At 40.3% G+C, this 24,218-nt stretch overlaps 1 protein-coding gene across 5 annotated transcripts in view; it reads left to right on the top strand.

Annotated features, from left to right (window-relative positions):
* MTCL1 (microtubule crosslinking factor 1) overlaps positions 1-24,218 on the top strand; it is a 106,015-nt gene that overhangs the window by 72,667 nt on the left and 9,130 nt on the right. For 4 of the 5 annotated variants that reach the window (XR_011361656.1, XM_069957761.1, XM_069957762.1 and 1 more), the window contains 8 exons: positions 3,027-3,146; positions 5,500-5,736; positions 6,762-6,965; positions 8,161-8,328; positions 13,573-13,824; positions 17,854-18,150; positions 20,942-20,970; positions 21,159-22,686. Coding sequence is in view for 4 of the 5 variants with exons in the window: in XM_069957761.1 (XP_069813862.1) it covers positions 3,027-3,146; positions 5,500-5,736; positions 6,762-6,965; positions 8,161-8,328; positions 13,573-13,824; positions 17,854-18,150; positions 20,942-20,970; positions 21,159-22,686 (2,835 nt within the window). In the remaining variant the exon portion in view is untranslated. Of the gene's footprint in view, positions 1-3,026; positions 3,147-5,499; positions 5,737-6,761; positions 6,966-8,160; positions 8,329-13,572; positions 13,825-17,853; positions 18,151-20,941; positions 20,971-21,158; positions 22,687-23,805; positions 23,864-24,218 lie in introns of all 5 variants that reach the window. The other variant, XM_069957763.1, reaches the window with a different exon arrangement.

Below are 24,218 nucleotides of genomic sequence, written 5' to 3' on the forward strand. Positions count from 1 at the left end.
AAAAGCCCCGGATTGTCAGCACAGATTTCATTTATTGCAATGCAGTCATATCCACACAGAATTTTACATGTAATGTTAGGCTGGATGTGATGTAATATTTACACAACATGTGACCTCTGACAAAAAGGGGATAAGAAGGGTATAGTAGACATTAAAAGACAAAAAGCACTATGCTTTCTGCTAAATATATATATATATATATATATATATATATGATATATAAAACAAATAGAATGCTAGTTGTTAGCGATTTACAGAAACCAAAAAGAACTTGAATCGAAGTAATTATGAATTTTCATATGATGAATACTATTAGGCTGTACGTGGTGTAATCTCCTATATGCATTTGTCCAGATAAGAATTCTTAAGTAAATAGTGCCCTGGGGATTGACTATAGTATAAACCGCACATACTTCATATGCACCCTTTGCCAAACATACCCCACTTGACAGATTGCAGGGCTTGGTAACTGTTTAAGGAAATGTCCAAGACATATTGTGTGCAGCAACCTACACTGATTTGTCTGCACATACAAGGGGTCAGGATAGGTGCAGAGTAGCAGCATCAGGGCGCTCATTGTCCACAAACCAGTCTTTTTGTATAAAACACTCTTTATGGCCATAGTACCAAAGCCGATTTTTATATTTATTTATTTTGCCTTTTTTCTCATCCCAACTGAACTCCTTATTTCCCAGCTTGTTCCTAATAAAAATTGAGTGACATTGTATTCTAGTGACTAACCAAACAGTGTCCCCCCACAGCAGTGTTTATTGACTTGTCATTATATATGGCAATCCAACCACTAGGATACCCTCCCATTCTGGGCATGGGCTGCTTTCATCCGTTAGTGCAGTGGAAGAGCGAGCTATGAGTGTAGGAAGCTCTGCATTGACATTATTTGGTGTTAAAGGGGTATTCTAGAGAAAGTTGTTTTTACATCAACTGATGTCAGAAAGTTATACAGATTATACAGAACCCCTTAGTAACCGAGCTATCTTTTTACTTTCTACTGCTCTACAAGAGTCATACCGTTGCTTTATTTTTGCCCATGTAGCCATATGCGGGGTTATTTTACTTTTTATTGCCACAATTTTGGGATTCATGTAACTTTTTGATTTATCTTTATTAAACCTTTTCTTTCTTCCTTTCTTTTTTTTGGGGGGGGGGGGGGGTGAATAATGGAAAAGTGTCATTTTTATTATATAATTGTATTCTTTGGGTCACTCGGTTGCAATGATAGCAAATGTGCATGGTTGTTGTGACAGAGCTGGTTGCAGGCACATTTTCTGAGGGAAGATGTGTAGTTTTTATTGATAACAAGTTTTGCATATATATGACTTTTTAATCTCTTTTATGATGTCTTTTCTGAGGCGGATTGACAAATTACAGCAATTTTGGCGCTGTCGGTTTAAATATTTTTTTTTTCCAGTGTGCACCGTGCAGTGTAAATAGTGGTATAATTTGATGTAACAATTCATGTTGTATGGGGAATAAAATGTCATTTAAAGCGGCCTCAGGATTCCTATGCTGTCCTCTTTATTCCGGTGTGGTCCGGTATAGTGTTGTTTTCAGCTAATTACTGCTATGCCAGTTTGCGTGCTCGGAGCATTTGGGGTGTTCCCCATGCTCCCGAAGCACCCGCTCGGCCCGCTTAGCCTGCCCCCCACAGCCCACCCACTATGCATATTTATATGTGCATAGCTAGGCCGCTTGTAACGGGCTGCTTCCTGCACATGCGCCGTAACAAGCGGCCTAGCTATGCATATATGAAAATGCAAAGTAGGTGGGCCGGGAGGGGGCAGGCTAGGCAGCCCGAGAGGGTTCTCCCGGTGCATGGGGAACGTCCCAAATGCTCCTAGCACGCTAATTAGCATATCAGTAATTAGCTGAAAACAACACTATACCGGACTGTACAGGTATAAAGAGGACAGACGGGGATTCTTGAGGGAAATAGCGGCCGGCTCATATCAGCAGGTTGACTGGCCCAAACCTGCTGATAGTGCCGCTTTAAATGTTTGGGAGGGGTAGGATGGGAGGATTTTTATTATGTTTTATTTCACACATTTTTCACTTTTACACTTATGTAAAAGTGATCTGCTGATCACTGTTACACACACTACCACTGTAGTGTCACTGTTATGCTGACAAGCAATCTATACAGCCATGAAGAGGCCCGCCATGGAGACCACCACTGAACTTCCAATGGGTAAGTATACCACCATCACACTATCAGAACCTGTTACATGCAGCTGTCATGATTGGACAGCAACATCTAACAGGTTAAACTACCAAGAGCAGAGGATTTTTCGCTTTGGGCAGTTTCAATGGAGCCAGGCTTTCTTACAGACAGCTGATCTCTCATGATTTTGGCACTAGAGCACAACATTCTGATACTGCTGTAAAAAGGCACATGTAGTAGAATAAGGCCCATTAGTGACAGCATTGAAATAGCGTATTGGTGTTACCTAAGGAGTTATAAAATGTAAGCATTCCAGTACTTATCAGCTTCTGCATGTCCTGGAGGATATCGTATAGTTCTTTCCTGTGTGACATGGTGCTCCATGCTGCCAACTCTGAACATGATCTGGACAGTTCCTGACACAGACAGAGGTGGCAGCAAAGAGCACTTTGTCAGATTGCAATGAAAGACAAAACCTCCTGCAGCTGGTAATTATTATATATTTTTTTTTAATTATTAGATTTTTTTAATAGAAGTCATTTGCCAATATGTATGACTTTCTGCCACCAGTTAAATCATTTTTTTTTTTTGCTTTTTCTCTGGAATACTCCTTCATGAAAATTCTAAAGTTCCCAACTCAGTCCCAAATAATCTAAAATCACTGAAAATCACTAGAACGAAAAGTTAACGTTATTGGTTGGTTACTGAAGAAATGTGAACATACACAGTTAGAACTTGTTTTCGGTGAATAGTGCTAGTATCAGGGGGTTTGCTGTTTTTGTATCATTTTGCTTATGCCCTGACTTATCTATAAGTGACACTGCTGTATGTCTTCTCTAATAATCAGCTCAGCAATCATGTGTCACCTGAAAAGAATTCAGCGTTACGTGAACTACAGGCTATTCTTGAACAGGAACGGAGACTTCACCAAGAAGAGCATGACAAGGTGACAGACAGGCTCATTCAGGTATTATGAATCTCTAATCCACTACCAGCCACATTTCACTCACCAAACAAATAGAACACTGGGTAACAAGAAAACAATGGCCTTGTCTTTGTTCTTCATGAGGTTTCTCTTTTGTGTGTCTGTTGTGGAGCACAATAAGCTGTACAATGGTGTCATACTCCACTGTCCTACATAATAACACTATCATTCCAAAACATAAACGTATATCCTTTCCTCTGCCACCGTCATGGCTAACATCTTGTGTCTAGACAACATACTTACAGTTTTAATGTATGTTCATAAAAAAAAATGATAATAGTTATTTTTATACCTAACGCATATAAGTCATATCGTTGGTATAAAATTTGATTAATTTTATTGACATTCATTTTTTAAGATTAAATTTTTATTTTTTTATTAGGCACATTTGAACCAGGTCTTTGACACATTCCTACTTTTCTGACATTTGAAATTAGCTTTTGATGGTTCCTTCTCTTTTTATCTGATAACTTAGGCCTCTGAATTCTCACAGCTGGTTCTTGGCCTTTGTACCAGATGATCAAGACTGATACTAATAAGCAAGCACCACTTTTGGGCTACCTAATAAATGTAAAGAGGTACTCCGGAAATTTTTTTTATTAAATCAACTGTTGTTGGAAAGTTATACAGATTTGTAAATTACTTCTATTTTTTTTTTTAACTCTAGTCTTCCAGTACTTATCAGCTGCTATATGTTCTGCAGGAAATGGTGTGTTCTTTCCAGTCTGACACAGTGCTCTCTGCTGCCACCTCTGTCAAATTCAGGAACTGTCCAGAGCAGTCGAAAATCTTTCCTGCTCTGGACAGTTTCTATAACGAACATAGGTGGCAGCAGAGAGCACTGTGTCAGACTTAAAAGAAAACATTGATTCCTGCAGAGCATACAGATACAGCAGCTGATAAGTACAAGAAGATTTGAGATTATATAATTTACAAATCTGTATAACTTTCTAACACTAGTTGATTTGAAAACTTTCTTCCTCTGGAGTACCCCTTTAAGTTCCTTAGCTAAATAAATCCAGAGTCAGAAAATTCAGCCTACAACCAAAGAGTAATGAAGATGGGGAGTCACTGCCATTTTTCTATGATAGGCAGCAAATCAAGCCATGTATAATGGAAGTCTAGCATACCCCACAGATGCTTAACTGGAAGATCTGAGGACTTTGGAGGCCTACTACACACATGTTATCCTGCAGATGGAGGCTACTGCCATTAGGGAATACTGTTGCCATTGAGGGTGTACTTGGTCTGCAGCAGTGTTTCGGTAGGTCTTACATGTCAAGGTAACATTCACATGAATACCAGAACCCAAGGTTTCCCAACAATGCCAAGAGCATCCCATTATATCAATGAGCCTTGGACTCCAGGACTCGGTTTCACCACTGGCCAGTTTTAATGGGTAACAATCACTGCCCTGGAATATCCTATAAGTCCTGCTGTTTTGATAATGCTCTGAAAGTCTTCTAGTCATAACAGTTTGGTCCCTGTCAAAATCCCTAAGATCCTTCCGCTTTCCCATTGTTCAGTTTCATGAAGCGACTGGTCATGTGTTGCCTAATATATCCAACCTCTTAAAAGGTGCTGCTGTCATTAGACAATGCAACCAAAGAGACAATTCAACATTCACCCAGTGTTATAAATGATCAGTCTACGAAAACAGATTCATTCATTCCAGCTTATTTCTATGTCTGGGATCTTAGTCATTGTAAATCCAGTACTGCACAAACTGCCAGGGGAGATGGGCTGAAAGAGATCCCAAAATGACGTTACTGATTACCCCAAAGTGCCATGCACATGGTATTATCAGACGTTTCACAGCAGATATTGTCTATATCTCACTGTTGTGGTGATGGGTATAAATTAGATGTACTGTAGTTATGTGCTGCTGTAATGCTGTCTATTAGGCGTTACCGTCATTCCTATGTAAATGCTCACTTATCACAAGCTGCTGATAGATATGGATGGTGCTGAGCTCCAGTATGACAAATCCATATGTCTTATAAAATATTAATCTGTTGTTGCAGAGTGATATTCAGGCTTTATTCTCTCTTCTGTATGTCATCATTTTGTCAGATTAGTAAGCAAAGAAAAGTATCTTTGTACAGGACATTCAATATATAGTGTATGTCTCATCATTGCTTTGCTGCCATTGATTTAAAAAGGAGTAAAATGGGTTAAGAAAATCAACAGTAGAATCTTTTCTTTTAGATTGTTGGGAGAACTATAAATGCCAGTGAAAAACTGTACATGTCATGATAAAGACAAACATTGATGTACCTTGGTGATGTAGGTTAAATATATTATGTTGAAGTGCCTTCTGCTTTTCATCACACAGATAGAAGAAGAGCATCTAAAGAACATCAGGAGGAAAGACCTGGAGCTGCAGAGCCTCACACTGCAGAATAAGTTGGAGGAGAAAACATGGGGTCAGGAAAAGAGCCTCCTCGAGCAAGATCTGAGGAACTTCAAACAAAATGTCTTTGTTCTTTATGTCAAATTAAAGTGGCTGCTGGCACATTGGCGACAATGCAAAAGGGTGGAAGAAGAAGAAGTAGGAGATGAGTTACTGCAGGTAAATCTCCAAAAACACATCTCCAAAACAGTTCTTTACACCCATGTGTTAGAACCAGTAGAGTTGGGCAAGTGTAAGTTAAGTGACTCTGAGCCATATTTTGATGGCTAGATGACTAGGTCAAAGCATCTACAAAGTAACAGGTCTGTAGGGGTGATTGGGGTATCCCATGGTAAATACCCACAGTGGAGTACATGACTCCATGAATGAGCCACAGTAATTTTGATCAAAGAGATTCACAATATTTTTTAGGCATTCTTAAAGCGACTCTGTACCCACAATCTGCCCCCCACAAACCGCTTGTACCTTCAGATAGCTGCTTTTAATCCAAGATCTGTCCTGGGGTCCGTTCGGCAGATGATGCCGTTATTATCCTAAAAAACAACTTTTAAACTTGCAGCCCTGTGTCAAATTGGCGTGGCCTAGAGTGTCTGTGCATTAGACTTGCACCAGCCCTCCGTCCCTCCTCCCTGCCCTCTTCATCATTTGGAATGCCCCAAGCTGGTATTCTCCTATTCATCACCTGTAAGAACTCTGCACATGTGTTGGACGTTAAGGCACCTGTGCAGTTTTCAGACAAGTGATGAAAAGAAAAAAAACCTGCCCAGGAGCATTCCTAATGGTGAAGAGGGTGGGGAGGAGTAACGGAGAGGCGATGCAAGCCTGGACACAGACACTCCAATTTGGAACTGCAAGCTTAAAAGTATTTTTTAGGACAATAACTGTATCACCTGCCAAACGGACCCCAGGACAGATCTTGGATTAAACTGAAGGTACAAGCGGTTAGGAGGGGGCAGATTGTGGGTACAGCATCGCTTTAATGTTTTGGCTGATTGGTGTAATATTGGATTTATAACTTATTGTGTAATATGGTTGTATATTTGTACTGAGCGCAACTTGATGACTTATTCTTACTTCCCCAAAAGCTTGATGTGTCTCTGCAGCTGTAGGTGACTATTCTGGCCTAAAACACTGCATTTACAACTGATGAGGAGATTGATTTGTGAACTGTTGCTTCTGTGCAGATCGACCAGCTGATCGCCCTTCCTGAATTTGCTGCACACTTTGACTTTAGAGAAGGTGATCCTGACTTGGAAGAAGTGGAGGAGGAGGAGGAGGATGACGGAGTGTTTGCCTTAACAGATTATCCCCAACATTCCACAGCAGAGCACAGCCGAGACCTCAGCCCTCAGTTACAGACAGCCGAGATACTCCAGCATCAGAAGCAGGTACTGCAGTGTTCAATGCCTGCAAGCTGAAGCACGTCACATTGCATTTGCAGAAAGGAATACAAAAAGCAGGTCTGGCATACCTGCACCATATATACAATATGTAAATGTTTTTTTTGGAAATGGAATCTCATATCTGAGCTAATCTCCCCCCTCCCCCCCCCCTCCCCAAACCGCTGGTACCATTGCAGTTGTCCAATCTATCTGTCTGCCCCAGTTCTATAACCACTAGAGATGAGCCAGCTTACCCAAAGTCCAAACAATCGGCATTTGGGTCCCGCTGCATACAGCAATAGCCACTATTGCCATCTCCCTGTCCAGAGCTGCTGCAGAACATCACATAACAGTTTTCAGCAGTTGTATTCATCCCCTATCTGCTGCTCTTCCTGTGGCATTGTTCAGCATAAGGAAGCATTCTGTAAACGAAACTCATTCTTCTTTATATTTCCCATGCTGCCTCTGTCTGTCACAAGCATGGATCAGTATAACAACTGTGGCACTAAAGATTAGTACAGTAAAATTACCTAAAATAGTTAAAATCACTTCAGATAGCATTAAACTTTTGTTGCCACCGGGGGCCCTGATGATTTACAATTGTCCAGGCAATGTTTCTAGGTAGATCAATGAAATGTGTTCTTGTGGTGTCAGATAAGGTACAACACATCGGAGTGATAAGCAATGTTCTATTGTAATGTTGAGTCAGCAGGTAGAAGTGCTGATCCCTGTGCTTCTAGATCTAAATCAGGCCTTTGTATGCTATCTATGAAACTACTCCTCTTAGTATAGTCAGATATGTACAATATAACAAAAGTGTAAATGACCCCTTTTTTTACTGTTTTCACTGTTGAATTTGTGGTAGGATGATGACTGCCAAAATCTCCTTGGGGAGTATTAAGATGGACATCTTCCAACCACAACATCAATGCAGTCATTGTGGCTACTCACCTATCTCATATAAAAGGCCGGAACATCAATCCCTGGGGATGAGGAGGATTCATAATTAATGTAGACAGTAACATATGATGAGTATGGAAATCTCTGTCTGCAGATTATTTAGTAAATAGCTTTGATATAATTTACCTTCTACCAGTAAGTATGCGTAATAGAATAATAATAACATTTCCGTATATAGCCCCTATTTATAGAGGTCACTTTGTTACATCTTAAGTTGATTTATTTCTAACTGTTCCTTTAGGCAATTGAAAATCGTCGCCTCCTTGCTGCATTTAAGGGCTTATTGGATGATTTCCGCTCTGAACTGCGGGATGAGGCAACAGACAGACACAAAGTCCATCAACGCTATGCTGAGGACAAAGCTGCTTGGGAAGTGGAGGAAACAGAACTTAGATGTCGTCTGGAGCAGGTATGGAACCCCATACTCCATGGCAGAAGCTAATAACTACATTTGTAATCATAAATATTCTGGTTTTATGAGGAGGTCAACCAGAACAGTACATATAAACTCTGCAAGGTGTATATCTAGTGTGGGATAAAAACATACTGAAGATGACCATACACATTAGATAAATGTCAGCTTTTCAGATATCCATTCAGATCCAGTAATATAACTGTATGGGGGAAACACAAGGGTTTGCCGAACAACTATATCGTGTGTGGCCAGCAGTAAAGCAAATGTACCATCAGTCAAGTATATTAAGTTACCACAACTACCTGTTTGACGCTGCTGCGCTCATTCCAGTGGTGCCCTGGTTATGAAAATCGCCGCCTGGTTTCTATGGTTTCTATAATTTGTAGATATGCTAATTAGCCCGCTGCTAAGTGCACCAAACTAGCTAATTAGCATATCCACAAAAATGTTGATATCTTGGAGACCGGGGGGGCACCGTTGGATTCAGCATGGCAGCCCCAATCAGGTAGTGTGTAGACTTTATTTTCTTAACTGATGGTGCATTCGCTTTAAAGTGGTATTGCCATTTGGAACTGATCTGGGGTTACCCCACCACCAGCACCCCCACCTCGAGTTACAGACACAGCATAGCCATAAAGCTTAACAAGAGTTACGCAAAATGAGTAAAACAGCCTACTTTGACTGTTTTAAAGGGAATTTGTCAGCTGCACCTGGTACCGTTCATACATCTGTCTGTGATCCCATAACATAGAAAAATTGCTTTTATTTTATAAAAAGAAAAGTCAAAAGAAGCTTTCCCAAGCCCCTGAAGTTTAGCAAGCTGTAACGCCTCCTCCCCTCCCATACATGATCCTGCTAGGGATTCGGTTTTCAGGTGTCAATAAAGCAGGGAAGGGGAGAAAGGAATCATTCCAGCTTGCAGTTATTCAGGAGCTTGGAATAGCCTCTTTAACTCTTTGTACCACAGAATAAATGCATTTCTCTACATCTTGGAAGCACAGCTGGATACATGAAAGGTACCACGTGTCTCCTTGACCTAACAGCTATTTAAAAGTTTCAGCAGTTAGGAACATAAATTACAGCTGACAAATGCCCTTTAAAGCAAATGTACCATCAGTACATTTGCTTTAAGTGTTTCACATGGATAGAACGGCACAGTTTTTTTGAACCGCAGCCCAGTACGGTGCTGTCCTATTCCCGGGTACTGGCTTGGGGTGAAACACTGGAGGTGGACTGCCTCGCCCCCAGTGGGAGGAAACCCCCACCCCTCTATCATGCATCTCCATTGATTATTATGGAGCCACGTCCTAGCGGGACAAGGGTTTCCTCCCCCTGGGGATGGGATGGCTCGCCTCCAGTGCTTCAGCCCAGGCCGGTACACGGGAACACAGTGCAAAAAAAAGACTATGGCATTGGCTTCCCTGCGCCCGCACCATTCTATACATGAGAAATAAGTGCATGTACTGATGGTACATTTGCTTTAAGCTATTCTAACACCTCCAGCTACTGAAAGCTATTTGGTGAGGGGGGCCGGGTCTTTCTCTGTTTAGCTGCATGGACTTTTTTTTAGAATCAGCTGAGCTCTTCTCCCCACTTGGTTTAATGATCTTAGAGGTGCTAACACCCTGACCAATCAAAACTTTACACATGTCTATATGACACGTGAAAAGTTATTTTAAAATTGTAGTACCCTTTCAAGATGCAGCATCTAACTATGGTCTAAAGGTGACCACAGATATAAGATTTATGTAGAGTCTAATGTCTTTGATGGTTCTTAGGACCAAACCACTTAGTAAATGGGTGTGATCTCCCATACGGGTGCTCGTTTACAGATTACACGTCTCAGTAATTGTTTGGCTAGAGCTGGACGAATGAGCCAGCAAGCCTGGCCCTTCGCTTTAATCGGCTGTTGACTGCACATCTCCTATTACACATGGAGATGTGTCGCCAAAAGTTTTTAAGCTCGGAGTGTCGGAGTGATCAGCTGCTGAATGCTTGCTTGCATGTTGGCTGATCATTGGCCCTGTTACATGGGTAATATTGGTCCATGTAATATTACACATGGATAATCTGCCAATGTAATATAGCCTATTGACATAATATTGTTTACAGATTCCACCGGAATTGGCTGAATCCGTCAAAAAGTATGTCTCTGAGCAGCCTAAAAGCCAGATAGAAGAGACTTAGACCTTGAGGGGAATTCATTATCCAGCGCAAGCATCACAGAGGGCAAATATTCACATAATATATGCACAATTGTTTGTTTTTAGCTTGTATGCTGGTGGGCCAATTTTTAACACTGGTACGAGATGTCGGTCATATTAAATCCCACACTTCGCATATAGTTGTACAACTCGTATCTTCTTTTTTTTGTCTGTTCTACACAGGTACTATGGTAAAAATCACAAATTATCACATAGCAACTTCTCAGGACAGACCTTGGTGACCATCAGACTGTCTCCTTGTTGTTAACTGTTCTTGAGATCAAGCGAATAAATTAATAAAAATGTTAGGACTTGAAAAACCAAACAGTTCACATATAAAAAATGAGGATGTGCCTGCCGCCTCAGATGTGCCTACAGGGAAAAAGATTAGTGAGACAGAGCGAGATTAAACAGAGATTACAATTGAGATTAACCTCATTTCTCTGCTTCCAACCAAAGTGCACTATACTAGGAATAAATCCTTTCAGAAAGCTTGTACAGTTACATCTAATCTCCAGCCTGTAATTATAAGAGTTCTAAGGTGATAGCCCAGTCTATCCAAGAGTCTTGTATCTTAATTTACCACTTCTCAGACGAGAGCACCAGAACTCAGGGTACTTTAATGTAGTCCTCAGGGTAATGTAGTCTGGATGTTCAAGGGGGTTTTGTACTTTATAAAGTAATACATGAGTACAGTAACACTAGGATATGCCACTACTTTCTGATCAGTGGTACTCTGACTACCAAACTCCCATTCATCGTAAAAATATAGAGGTGCATCTTGGTGGTCTCCTTACAGTATGTCTCCACACAGCGATGCTTTTGGTTGCTGTTTTCCTTGTACAGTGGCTGTAGTGCAAAAAAAAGAGGAAAGGGCTGTAGCATCTTAAGAAGGGAGGCATTATACAATATGAAACAGGAAAATCTCTTCTAGATCACCAATCGTCACGTTAGTTGGTTATCGAGTCATACATTTCTATTAGGAATAACAAAGACATGACCCAACACAAAGCTATAAAAATAAGAAATCCAGAATGGCTATTTCATGTACATTGCATGTATTTGGTAAAACAGACAGGTCAGGAGTGGTGACAGGTCCTCTTTTATTTATCAATAGTGTTCAGAAGGCTTGACGAACTGTTTGGTTCGGCAAAGTTCTCCAACCCCAAACACTCAGCATTTGACTCCTAGCGCCTAGAGAAGTTGGATTCTGCCCTAGGGCTGCCAGGAAAACATGGGTACAGCCTATGGCAAGAAATAATTGGGGGGCATTTATCAAGGCTTCTCCTTACCTCTCCCAATTTTCAGAATCCTCTGGCACTGGTTTATCCCTCCCAAAACAAAACCATTACATGGGGTTGAAGAAAATCCAACAGGCTTGACACTTCTCCCTACAGACATGGTCGGTCAGCGGAGAGTCAGGAGGCTACCACACAGTCAACAGTTTTCATGAAACCGATAAACATGAAAGTTTTTAAACAGTATGTCATCCTGTGCTAATACATTACTTTTACTTGCTGTGATAAAGTCTGGTAACAGCCGCAACGCGTCTAGCTTACACGTACCTGTTCACATCCTGTGTTTTATGGAATACTATTGAATCTATTGCACTTTGTGAATTGATAGTCTATGTTGTCATCAATACTTGATCAGACTAAATGCTGACTGTGAGAATGATGGGCGTATCTTTGTATGCTTTCACCCGGTGTTTGCATTTTTTTTATTGCTGAAGGTTGCTGGAAATATTGATTTTCAATTTGGGATTTTTCCTTCTGGTGACAAGTGATAGTCTTGCCATATAGAGCCGGAGCATGACTCTTGCTTTGGTAACATGTATTTGCTGCTTTAGAGCTCTGCGATCATGTATTTAGGGGTCTTTTTAGCTGTATACCAGTTGTTTGTTCCCGGTGGCAGGTGGTTTAGTAATCAGGACACCGCACTAAGGATTTTATAATCACTCCTGGCAACCACTTCATACTGACAGGTTGAAATATGTTTTTGTGGAAGAACGATTAGCAGGATGACTGCAATATCTGGAACAAGATCATTCAGCGCAGAGCGGAGACGCTGGCCACTAATGAAATGTTTGGATTATAAATCACTACTTTTCCTACCTAAATCTGGGTGTTCCCCGAGTCAGACATTGCGTCTGTTCATAATATGATATCATGTTTCCTGACATTTACCATGTGCTGTATCCAATCCGACTTAACTTCTCAATTGGAGAAATATGAGTCATCATCGTATGTCTTGTATTTCTTAAAATATTAATGAATATTAACCAGTTGACGTCTAAGGTGTTTTGGAGCCTTTAGGACTTGACTGGTTTCCTTTAAAACAAGTCTTCTCCGTTACACAGACAGATTTATCTGACAGATTTTTTAAGCCAAAGCCAGGAACAGACTATAAACAGGGAACAGCTCATAAAGGAAAGACTGAGATTTCTCCTTTTCTCAAATCCATTCCTGGCTTTGGCTTCAATAATCTGTCAGATAAATCTATCTGTGTAAACATACCATGAGAGAGAGTACCTTGGCCCCAGTACCTTACAGCTTCCCCATTCTTTATAGTAGAGGGCACTTTTCAGCCATCTCCTCCTTACCTTCACAGACAGGATTACAATGAAAGTTGACACTAGTATATAGATAAGATGGGGTTAAGCAATTCAAAATAAGTGAATTGCCTCTCTGCACAATGACCTCTGCACAGATATGTTGAGAAATCCTCCATAAAAGTCAAAAAACAAACAAACTGTTGCCCCCCCCCCCTTACTAATTTATCATGGTAAACCAAGCAAAAACCTACACCTGCTGCGGAGGAGGTGTAGGTTTTTGCACAATCCCTGCAACAGGCGCAGGTCTGTCTGGCTTTACTAAAAAGCGTGCACCTCTTAGTAAATCTGTCTGGGTAAATGGGGACTGGCCTTTATTTAAGACTGACGTACAAGTAGGCCCCCATAGTGTATAAGATACCTTTGAGGTTTCTGCTTTGTTACAAGCCTAAAGTTCAGAATATTTTTATTTCTCTTGTGTAGTTTGAAACAAGAAAACCAAAAATGCCAGGAGATTTGAGCCCCACTGAGAAGAAGGCATCCTATAACCGTGAGCATGATGAGTACAAGAAGCTGTTGTCTGAGAGCCACAGGTTGGTGATGGACCTTCGTAGACAAGTCCAGCAGAGTGATAAGAACTGGAACCGGGAGAGAGCAGAGATACTGGAGCAATTTGACAGAGAGAGGCATGACTGGGAGCAGCAACGGAGAGAGCTCCTGAGAAGAATAGAACAGGTAGGCTGCCATAAATAAAACATAGGAACCTGACGGAATTACATGGTCAGTGCCCTTGCAGCTACTATGCAATATTCGAGTTAGTACACGTTGTTGTCTATTGGGCTATTCACATGATCAGTAGATTACAAGGACGCAGACCAATGCTGAAAAAGAAGGACATGTCCTAGTGCGGACCCAGTTTTTTTACAGATTCTCTCATAAAAATCAATGGGATCCGCAATTTTTTATGGATTGTAACCTGTTTGGCATCTGTATTTCCGTAAAAAAATACGGATGAGTGATAATTTGAAATGTTGAAGAAAAAAAAAGATTTACAGAAATACTGATGCACAAAATATGCCCTATCCGTAATTTTTAGCGGATTATACGGATGGATAGCGGGAGGAATCTACGGACTTGAAAAAATACTGAGCATGTGCATAAGGCCTTCGTTTGCAGATCTGTAAAGATTCTGCTATGTGCATCTATTAAATGCGTACTCCAGCAGGGGGGCACTTTTTTGATGGGATCGGGGAGGGGGTGGCTGAGGAAAAAGACGTCCACTCACCTCCCCGGTTCCAGCGGCGGGTCCCGCATTGCGGCGCTCCGGAGGTGAGTGGACGTCTTTTTCCTCAGCCACCCCCTCCCTGGTCCCATCAAAAAAGTGCCCACCCCCCCGGCGGAGTACCCTTTTAACCTCTTAGGGACATACGTCATATGTCCCAGATAGGTGTTCAGAGTAAGGCCATGCGTATTTGCGGGCACAGCCCGATCGCCGTGCCCACTAATATGGTAATCGGATGCAGCTGTCAAAGATGACATCTGCATCCGATTACCGGATCCAGCACTTCCCTGGTGTCTAGTGGGGTGAATCGCTCTTCCGGGACATTGTCGTGGACGTTGTCCCGGAGGAGCCATCCACATATCTTACTGCTGCTGGGGTCTTCGCCAAAATGGCGCTGATCCTGGCTCGGCACTCGGACGCTTTCGGCTGCAGCAGCTGAAAGCATCCGAGTGCCGATCTCATTAATCTTTGCTGTATAGAAATACAGCAAAGATCTCAATGAGAGATCAATGCACTTATACTGGAAGTCCCCCAGGGGGAATAACCCTAACCCCAGGGGGGCTTCTAGTATAAGTGTAAAAAAAAAAAGTGTTATTAGTAAAAAGCCCCCTCCCCTAATAAAAGTCTGAATCACCCCCCTTTTCCCATGTTTTAAAAAGTAAATAAATAAATAAACATGTTTGGTATCGCCGTGTACATAATCGCCTGAACTATTAATTAATCACATTTCCGATCTCGCACGGTAAACGGCGTAAGCGCCAAAAAATCCCAAAGTGCTAAATTGCGCATTTTTTAATTGCATCAAGTCCATAAAAAATGTAATAAAAAGCAACCAAAAAGTCGTATATGTGCAATCAAGGTAGCGATAGAAAGAACACATCATGGCGCAAAAAATGACACCTGACACTGCCCCATAGACCAAAGGATAAAAGCGTTATAAGCCTGGGAATGGAGCGATTTTAAGGAACGTATATTTGTTAACAATAGTTTGAATTTTTTACAGGCCATCAGATAAAAGAAAAGTTATACATGTTATATATCGTTGTAATCGTAACAACTTAAGGAACATGCATAACAAGTCAGTTTTACCCCAGGGCGAATGGGGTAAAAACAAAAAACCCCTAAATAAAAAAAAAAAAAAAGAAAAAAAAATTTTTTGTTCAATTTCACCCCACTTTGAATTTTTTTCTGGTTTCGCAGTGTACTTTATGCAAAATTTGAGCCTGTCATTGCAAAGTACAATTAGTGACGCAAAAAATAAGGACTCATGTGGGTCTCTAGGTGGAAAAATGCAAGTGCTATGGCCTTTTAAACACAAGGAGGAAAAAACGAAAACGCAAAAACGAAAATTGGCCCCGTCCTTAAGGGGTTAATTTGACTGCTCATGTGTACTGTAGAGCTTCTACATTTACTTCTACAGCTGAAACTAATGTTACCATTTTTGTGCTATAATTCAATTTACCATTTTAATTTGGGATAAAACACCAATCAGATTTGCTTTTAATGGATAATGGAGGTTTGGAGAATTAAATAAAATTGCATAATGTTCCTAGAGCGTGATTAAAGTGTCTCCTAAGCCTTAAATTATAGGATAGCTCCAGACGGATTTGCTTCCTGCTTTTAATACATTCAGGAGAGAGTTGTCTTGATATATAGTCACATTTTCAAGTCATTTCATGTATTTTAAAACATTGTATTAGAAATCATTGTAGAGTACTATAATTCCTTTGGATTTTGCTTCTTATACCAGGGATATCACTTTAAGAGTAGCCAGACCTACAGTAACTGTGTGCGTCTCATAAATATAGGTCTCTGAGTCTTACATGAGTAGGAAACTTTTATACCATTCAAGCAGTAATCACCTAACCCATCCTGGCATCATGTTCTCTGGGGTTTCTTAAAAGCAGCTTATAGGAAAGCAAATATCAGCTAGTGGAGGGTTTATGGGTATAGAGCTGTGGGAAATCAGGTCTCTGACCTAGTACACTTTTAACATTGCTAAATACATCACAAGCACTCCTTAGCTATGGTTTAAGGCTTCTTTCAACCCTAAGGGGTATTCATGTTTGCGGGTACTCCTTACACTTTGCCAGACATCAACTGGAATAGCATTTAGACTTTGTTCCCATGGCTTTGACCACAAATAATATATATGGTTCCGTATGACAGAATGTAACATTATTTGGTATATGTTATCCCCAGATTATTTCCAGTGCATGGCATAGGTTTAGCAGCTGTGATATCATTATATAATTAAAGTTGTAATCTTTAGGCATCAGAAGTTTTCAGGAGTCTGGACACAGGTTCAGTTTTTCCGTTGTAGTAATGCCTGGCTCTGAAAGGAGAAGTAAAATACTACTGTTCAGTGTACAGTTTGTCTGTAAGACTTTACTTAAAAGAAATATTTTCTGGAGACTTTTAATGCTTAAAGGCGGTTTCTGGTTTTATGCAAATATACTAATCTATGCTATGCTATTAAAATATTTTGTCCTAGTTAAAGGGGTACCCTGGTGGGGAAAAAAATGTTTTCAGATCACCTGGCCCCACAAAGTTATACAGATTTTTAAATTACTTCTATTTAAAAATCTCAAGTCTTCCAGTACGTATCAGCTGCTGTATGTCCTGCAGGAAGTGGTGTATTCTTTCCAGTCTGACACATTGCTCTCTACTGTCACCTCTGTCCGTGACAGGAACTGTTCACTGCAGAAGAGTTTTCCTATGGGGATTTGCAAATCTGCACAACTTTCTGATAACAGTTCATTTGGAAAAAAAAAATCACTGAAGTACCCCTTTAAAAGAAATCTGTCATATTGAAAATGCAGTACAATCTGCAGGCTTCATGTTATAGATCAGGAGGAACTAAGCAGATTGACTTGTAATATTGTGGGAAGGTCTAGGATAACTAGTCATTTATTCTTGTTAATCACTGCTCATTCTGGCTAAGTAGTCAAGAGGCCAGTTCTTATCAGTGATAACTGTTGTTATAGGTACAATTATACTCAGTGATTGAGTAGGACCACCTACTTGACTACTTAACTCTGAATAAACAGAGATTTACCTGAATATATGACAAGTTGTCGTGGAACCTTTTCCACAAAAGTATATATCCACCTGCCTGGCTTCTGGTCTATAACACATTTATCATGATATATGCCTGTTGTTGCAGTGACTGCAAGGTCAAGCGCTGGGCCGGCCGGCTTTACTAAGAGGCGTTAATCCCAGCGAGAAAAGGGGGCAGGGCTTAATTTAAGACCAGCATACTTGCATGCCGGTCAATTAATGTCCCCCAAGATGTCTGATTGATTGATTGTTTGAATTTATTGTGCCATGATTTACTTTACACCAGTCAAATACTGTGCCACTATGGAAACTAAAATCTTTTATTTTTGGAGTAACTAGGTTCTTCTGTGAAAGCAATATTTTTTAGGTTTTAGCAATAAAATACTTCACTAAGAGGTTATTTTAATCTGCTTATTTTCTAGTTTCAAAAAGAGTCAAGCCCCCGAAAAACAGACCCTTTCCTTACTGACCAAAGTGATGGCGCTGTCACTCAGTATTTATCCAAGGCCGCACTGCCTAGGTCCCAGTCTCACGCGTCCAGGTCGTTTTCTGATTCTGATGAAATGCCATTTGAAGAACAGTTACTGCCCAAGTTAAAAGGGACTGATCGATGCTCTGGCTCTGAAAACCTCTTCCTTGATGCACTTTCTCTGGATTCTGCTGACGAGGCCGATTTGCCTCAGCCCCGCAAACTGGAGCGTGATAAGTTCTCCACTGAGGTAATGCGTCTTCTCTCTTGCTGCTCCATTTTTGGCCACAGAATGTAGGTGGATTTACTTCATAGTACTGCACTTCAATCACCCGTGATTCTTATTCCAGCCGTGAACGCTGCAGCTGTTTTATGTGTACTCTTCTGCATTGATGTCTTTTATCTATTTATTGTACTATTTTAGACCCTTACATTTTTATCTTTTTATAGTCTTTTTCAAAGTTCAAATCTGTCTTTTGTGTTAAAATAAACTAGTTAGCACTGTAATTTTGTTTTCTAGAACTGACTTTGACGTATCTTACGTAGGATTATCAGTCTGAAATCTCTACCAAAATCTCTACTGTCCATACTATTGCTCACATATGCAAATGATTGACACGTCAGTATTCTGCTGAGAGACATTGTATAGAGCTTTCCAAATTACATCTACATTCACATTGACATACATTTGACCAAATATAATCACATATACATAATGTTTTAAGGATACTAGTAAAAACCTTAAAGCAGCCCGAACCCATCTAGATGGGGACTTGAGTTTGTTCCTAAAGACTTTCTGTCAGGAATATTAAGGCTATGTTCACACGTCAATTTTTTTATAATGACGGCTGTTAACATGACGACCCTGGAAGTTCCTGTACGCCCTGGCTGCTGTCACCAGATGACCCTGGGCATACAGGTACGTCCAGAGTGCATATCCCGCTATGAAGCGTGCTCAGGAGCAGAGTGCGCTTCATAGCAGCCGGGCTCTCACCATTAATGACAGGCTGCACCGATCGTGCTGCATCCTGTCATTCACCCCTTAAACTTTAAGTGTAAGTGACAGGAGCATCTCCTGTCACTTACCCATCAGAACTCCGGCAGTGTGATTGCGGGGGCCCCGATCGCTTTCCCGGACCTCCGGAGGTCTCTTACCTTCCTCTGTGCCTTCCGGACAGTGTTCTGCATATAGAGTCTGCCTGTGGCTGATTTTTTTGTCACATTATATGTATAAAAAAAAAAAAAAAAAAAAATCAAAACTGTGATCTATACTAATATGGTATTCATAAAAACAAGAGATCATGGCGCAAAAAGTGACACCCCATACAGCCCCATAGATGAAAAACTAAAACAATGATAAAAGTCACAATAGGGGCATTTTACTAATAATAATCTGCAAAAAAAACAAAACAACTAAATCTGTGTAAGTGTACGTATCGTTTTGTTCGGACTGTCCTTTAGAATAACAATATCATGTAATTTTTACCGTAAAGTGTTTATGTAGACACAGGAACCCAGCAAAGGTTACAATATTGCATTTTTTTCCAATTTCACCTATTTTTATTTTAATAAATAATATTTTGGGGGTTCCGTCATACATGTTATGGTAGAATGAAAGGTGCTAATACAAAGTACACCTGTTCCTTGAAACAAGCCCTTACATAGCCCTGTAGATAGAAAAATGAAAGTGCTAGAGCTCTTAGGAGGCAAAAAGGGAAAAAAACAAAAAGGCAAAAATAAAAATTGGTATAGTCATTTAGGTAATTTTGAGCTCGGTCATGAAGGGGTTAATAATAATCATGGTGGTTATTTACGGACATTATTTTAAAAACAATGATGGGGTTTTTTTTGGCTACAAAGTCGTTGTGGGAACATAGCCCAAAATAGCAAGTAATTTGAAGGGGAGGAGCAACACTCCTGTGCTTTGACAAGAAGCAGGTATCATACTTTTTTTCCCCCAGTAAAATTTTATTGTAGGTTTTTTAGAATAACAGTAAAAATAAAGGATAGGGGAAAAGGGAAGGGAGACAAGATATAGTAGATATACTTCTCCTAATACAATAAAAATATTTAGGTATCATTGAGAGTATTACATATTATAGGCAAGGAAAGAAAAACATTATTTTCTAACCTACTCGTCCTTATCTCAAAGCTAAGGAGAGATAAAACTAGGAAAAGTAAAAACTTCAGAGGAACATACTTTTTACTGCATTGTTTCAGATCCATGTCCCACTTTCGGTGTGCGTTACACCTAGACGTGGAAATTACTTCAGTTAATGTTTTTCTTTCTCATGTAAAAAAAAAACCTCTCCCCAACAAAATGTTATTTATCCCACAGGTCTACGCATAACAGGTTCACTTCTAACATGTGCTTCCTATTGGAGGGGAACTTGTCGCCAGTTGGCTACTGGTTGAACAACAGGATGAATTAAACACTGACGGGCTGGCTTATAAAAATTGTATGTTTTTATTGACCCTGGATGGGTATGCTGTTTCAGGGGAATCTTGTAACTTTGGCTGGGAACATGGCTCTAAGTCATTGGGGTGGTCCAACAGTTCTGATTGATAGATCCCTCCCTCTATATATGCGAATAGGGAGCAATATCAATCATGAGAGACCACCTCAGTGACTAGGATCCCCATTTCCAGCTGAATTTGCAGCTGTGACTAAAAAGGCCTTAAACAGAACAGCTATCCATAGTGAATAATATATTACGGTGATAAGGAAACTCTTCATTGTTTAATTCTGCTCATAGTTAAGTCTACATGCAACTGGTGATAGGTTTACATGAAAGAAGAATAAAAATAAAACATCTTGTGCAGAACTAAGTAAATCTACTCATGCTGCCCCTAAATACCTTACTACTGTGCCTTACATGGAATTTCATGGTATAATAAGTCATAGTTTCTAAATCTGATACTTGGTATGGCATGGTTTATCCAAAAGGTAATGTATATCAATGGACACTGCTTCCTAGAGATAAATGTGTGATATGACACTTTTATGGTCATTGACAAACCTATGTTGCTTATTATTGCAGGAAGATATACAAAAAGGAGGATTGCAGAGGTACGTATTACTACTAAACCTGTCATTACCTATACCCCATGTTTTGTGGATTTAGCGGTGGAGTTTGCGTGTATTTTTTTGATCTGCATGCTTTTTGTAGCCATGCATGTTTCCCTGTCCTGTGTTTTGACATTTTTTCAAAGGATGGAGCCACATTTCTTGATGCTTACATGCCCTTTGTCTTATAGGGTCATGTCTGTTTCCTCCATGTCTGAATTTCATCGATTAATGGAGAGCTCTCCTTTCCTTCCCGACAAGAATTTAGATCTTTCTGGCGACAAGGATGAATTAACTCCCCCCTTGTCCCCTGATGACCTGAAGTACATTGAAGAGTTTAACAAGAATTGGGACTATAGTAGTGTGGGCCAGGGTGATAAAATCTTGAGAGTAGGTGGGGAAAGAGCAGGGAATGGAAAAGTGGAGTCAAAGTCACCTTCTGAAACATTCCAGTCTTCTTCATGGTTCCTTACTACTAGTGTTACTATGACAACAAACACAGTGACCAGTCCTGAACACTGCCTGAAGCAGTCTCCGCGAAGCCCTGTTGCTGCAGAAAGAATGGGGGTCAGGGTCTTCCACAGTCCACCTGTGGTTCGTAGGTTTGATAAATCTGTCATTAATGGCAATGAAGAGATAACACACATTGAACCAGATTTACTTTTTTCTACAACTAAAGCAAATGGAAATGTCCCTGAAGCAAGAAATGGTTCCACTGAGGTATATGGAAGATGGCCGTGTGAGCTTAATAATCAGCATAAAGACTTTTTAGAGAGTGGTTTACACCCAATGGATCGACCTGTTTGCACTACTGTCGGTTTTGCATCTTCATTGCACAGTATAGAGTTGTCAAGAAACATGAGCGATGACATGAAAGAAGTTGCCAATTCTGTAAGAAATGCTATCCGAACAAACCCAGCAGAATCTCAGTTCAGAGACATTGCTTGTCAGACCAATGGTTTAAAGAGTACAGGAACGCAAACCACTCAAACCATTAGTGTTGGCTTGCAAACTGAAGCTTTACGAAGCATTACCAGCAGTCCACACAAGTGTCTAACTCCAAAAGGAGGTTCTACCCCTATTTCCTCACCTTCTCGTAGTTTGAGGAGCAGGCAAGTTGCTCCCGCTATTGAAAAGGTGCAAGCTAAGTTTGAACGTAGTTGTTGTTCCCCGAAATATGGTTCCCCAAAACTGCAGAAGAAACCTCTACCCAAAGCAGATCAGCAAGCTAATCGTGTCACCTTAGGTACACCCCAAAAAGGATTCAATGAGTCTGCCTGGGCTAGATCAACAACAACAAGAGAGAGTCCAGTTCATACAACTATCAATGATGGTCTTTCAAGTCTATTCAACATCATTGACCACAGCCCAGTAACTTGTGACCATTTGCAAAAAACATCTAGGCCAAGTAGTAGATCTCGGTCGGCAGAAGCCAGACCAGAGTTTGGGACCATGTCTGAAGTATGCTTAGATGGGAGGGGAAGGTCGCCAAGTCCTATCAGAATAACTATAGAGCTCCAAAGGGATCAGTACACTGATGTCAACTGTAGCAGGCAAGACCTCTCTGCCCCTCCAGGTTACTCACTGACAGAAAATGCTGCCAGAATTCTTAGCAAGAAAATCTTAGAAGATCAAAAGCAAATTCCAGATAGTCCAACAAGAGGCTACAGAAACCACAATGCTGCAGAACTGTTAAAAATTGAGCAAGCATCTATTGAGGTAAGGGCGTTTAGTGTGCATTCTTCTTGTCTTTAGAACAATATTTTATGAACCCAACCAGCTGTTATTAGGTGATGCCCCACCAAGGCAATTGGCATTAAAGTGATATAATCTATATTGTTGGTTAAGCAGGATGCATTAGTCTCTTAAAAAGAATCATGTCTTATGAAAAGATGTTCTTGCTTATTGAGGGGAAAAAAAGTCTATCATTTCTGGAAGAAAGTTTTGAAAGTATTGCCCAGTTCTGGACAATTGCTGAATACATGACTCTTTTAAGGTATGGATGATAAAAGAAGACATTTGAAGAGGCATTTATGGGAATGTTTGTTTGTTACTACTACTAATAATTCACGTAACTCTCTTAGTTTGCATAAAAAATGTTTTCTAGTTGTAACACAGGAGTAATTTTCACACTAGTACCAAAACCTATAATAGATGTTACCATTTTCCTGATGGATGCTTAGCTGGAAAGAACCAACTGGCACATTTATTGTATCATGTCTATAACTTTGTCTATAGCCAGCTTTAGGCTATGTTCACACAACATCTTTTTTTTTTGGCTGTTTTGCAGGGTGTGTTTTGGTGCCAAAGCGATGGCCATCAAAAAAAAGGTCCAGAAATGGCCAAAAAAAGATGTTGCGTGAAAATAGCCTTAGGCTCCATATATCAGCTAAAAAGCAGCAATCAGGATCAAGTAATAAAAACACCTAATGCTCAGGCTATATACTGACATACTGTACAATGTGTGATATTGTGGCCCATAGCCAAAGCAGTATGTGGCCCCTAGTGCAGAATCAGTGTAGGTGTAACAATATTTGTGGGGTAACCCTAATCTTAAAGATACAATTTGTCTATGAGAACTGATTGTTGCATTTTTATTGTATACTTTATTTGTATAAAGTTGACCTTTTTTGTAGATCTTTTTTGTAGTCTATGTCTGTAGAGCATTCCTTGCTATGTACTAACAATACTACTGATATTTCTCTTTCTGGTAACTCTTCCTTGCACAGTCTTTAGCAAAGTGGAAATGTCCATCTGCTGGAAAAGACAACTAATACTGACTATTCACTTTAATATAGTCCTCAATCTTTTTGCTTTCTTTCTGTCTATCCTGTCTAGAATCAATCTGTCTTACTAACTGCCCCCTGGGGACTCTAACTATGCCTGCTACACAGCTGTAAGTTTCCGTTTAATTTTTGTTTCCACTTTATGTCTTACTCTAAAACTTTTGAACACTGTTTTGAAGCAGAGCCAACAATAAATGGATTTGGAGTTGTAGGTGCAGCAATCACAGTGATCACTAGCTCCTTCTGGCTTTCTTAGTGCTCACAGCAATCACTTTATAAGTCAGTACTTTAAATATAGATGCAACTGGCAACTGTTATTTATAAACTCAACCCAGAAGAGCGTGGAAGAACGCTTATGTACTAGGACAAAACCAGACCAGGCTGGACAGTAGCTTGATGCAGACTGTATTTACAGATAATCTTACAACAGCAGTGGTGTATAAAGAACAGTCAGCCCATTAGAGA

Source organism: Dendropsophus ebraccatus, chromosome 2, assembly GCF_027789765.1.
Source record: "Dendropsophus ebraccatus isolate aDenEbr1 chromosome 2, aDenEbr1.pat, whole genome shotgun sequence".
Lineage (NCBI taxonomy): Eukaryota > Metazoa > Chordata > Amphibia > Anura > Hylidae > Dendropsophus > Dendropsophus ebraccatus.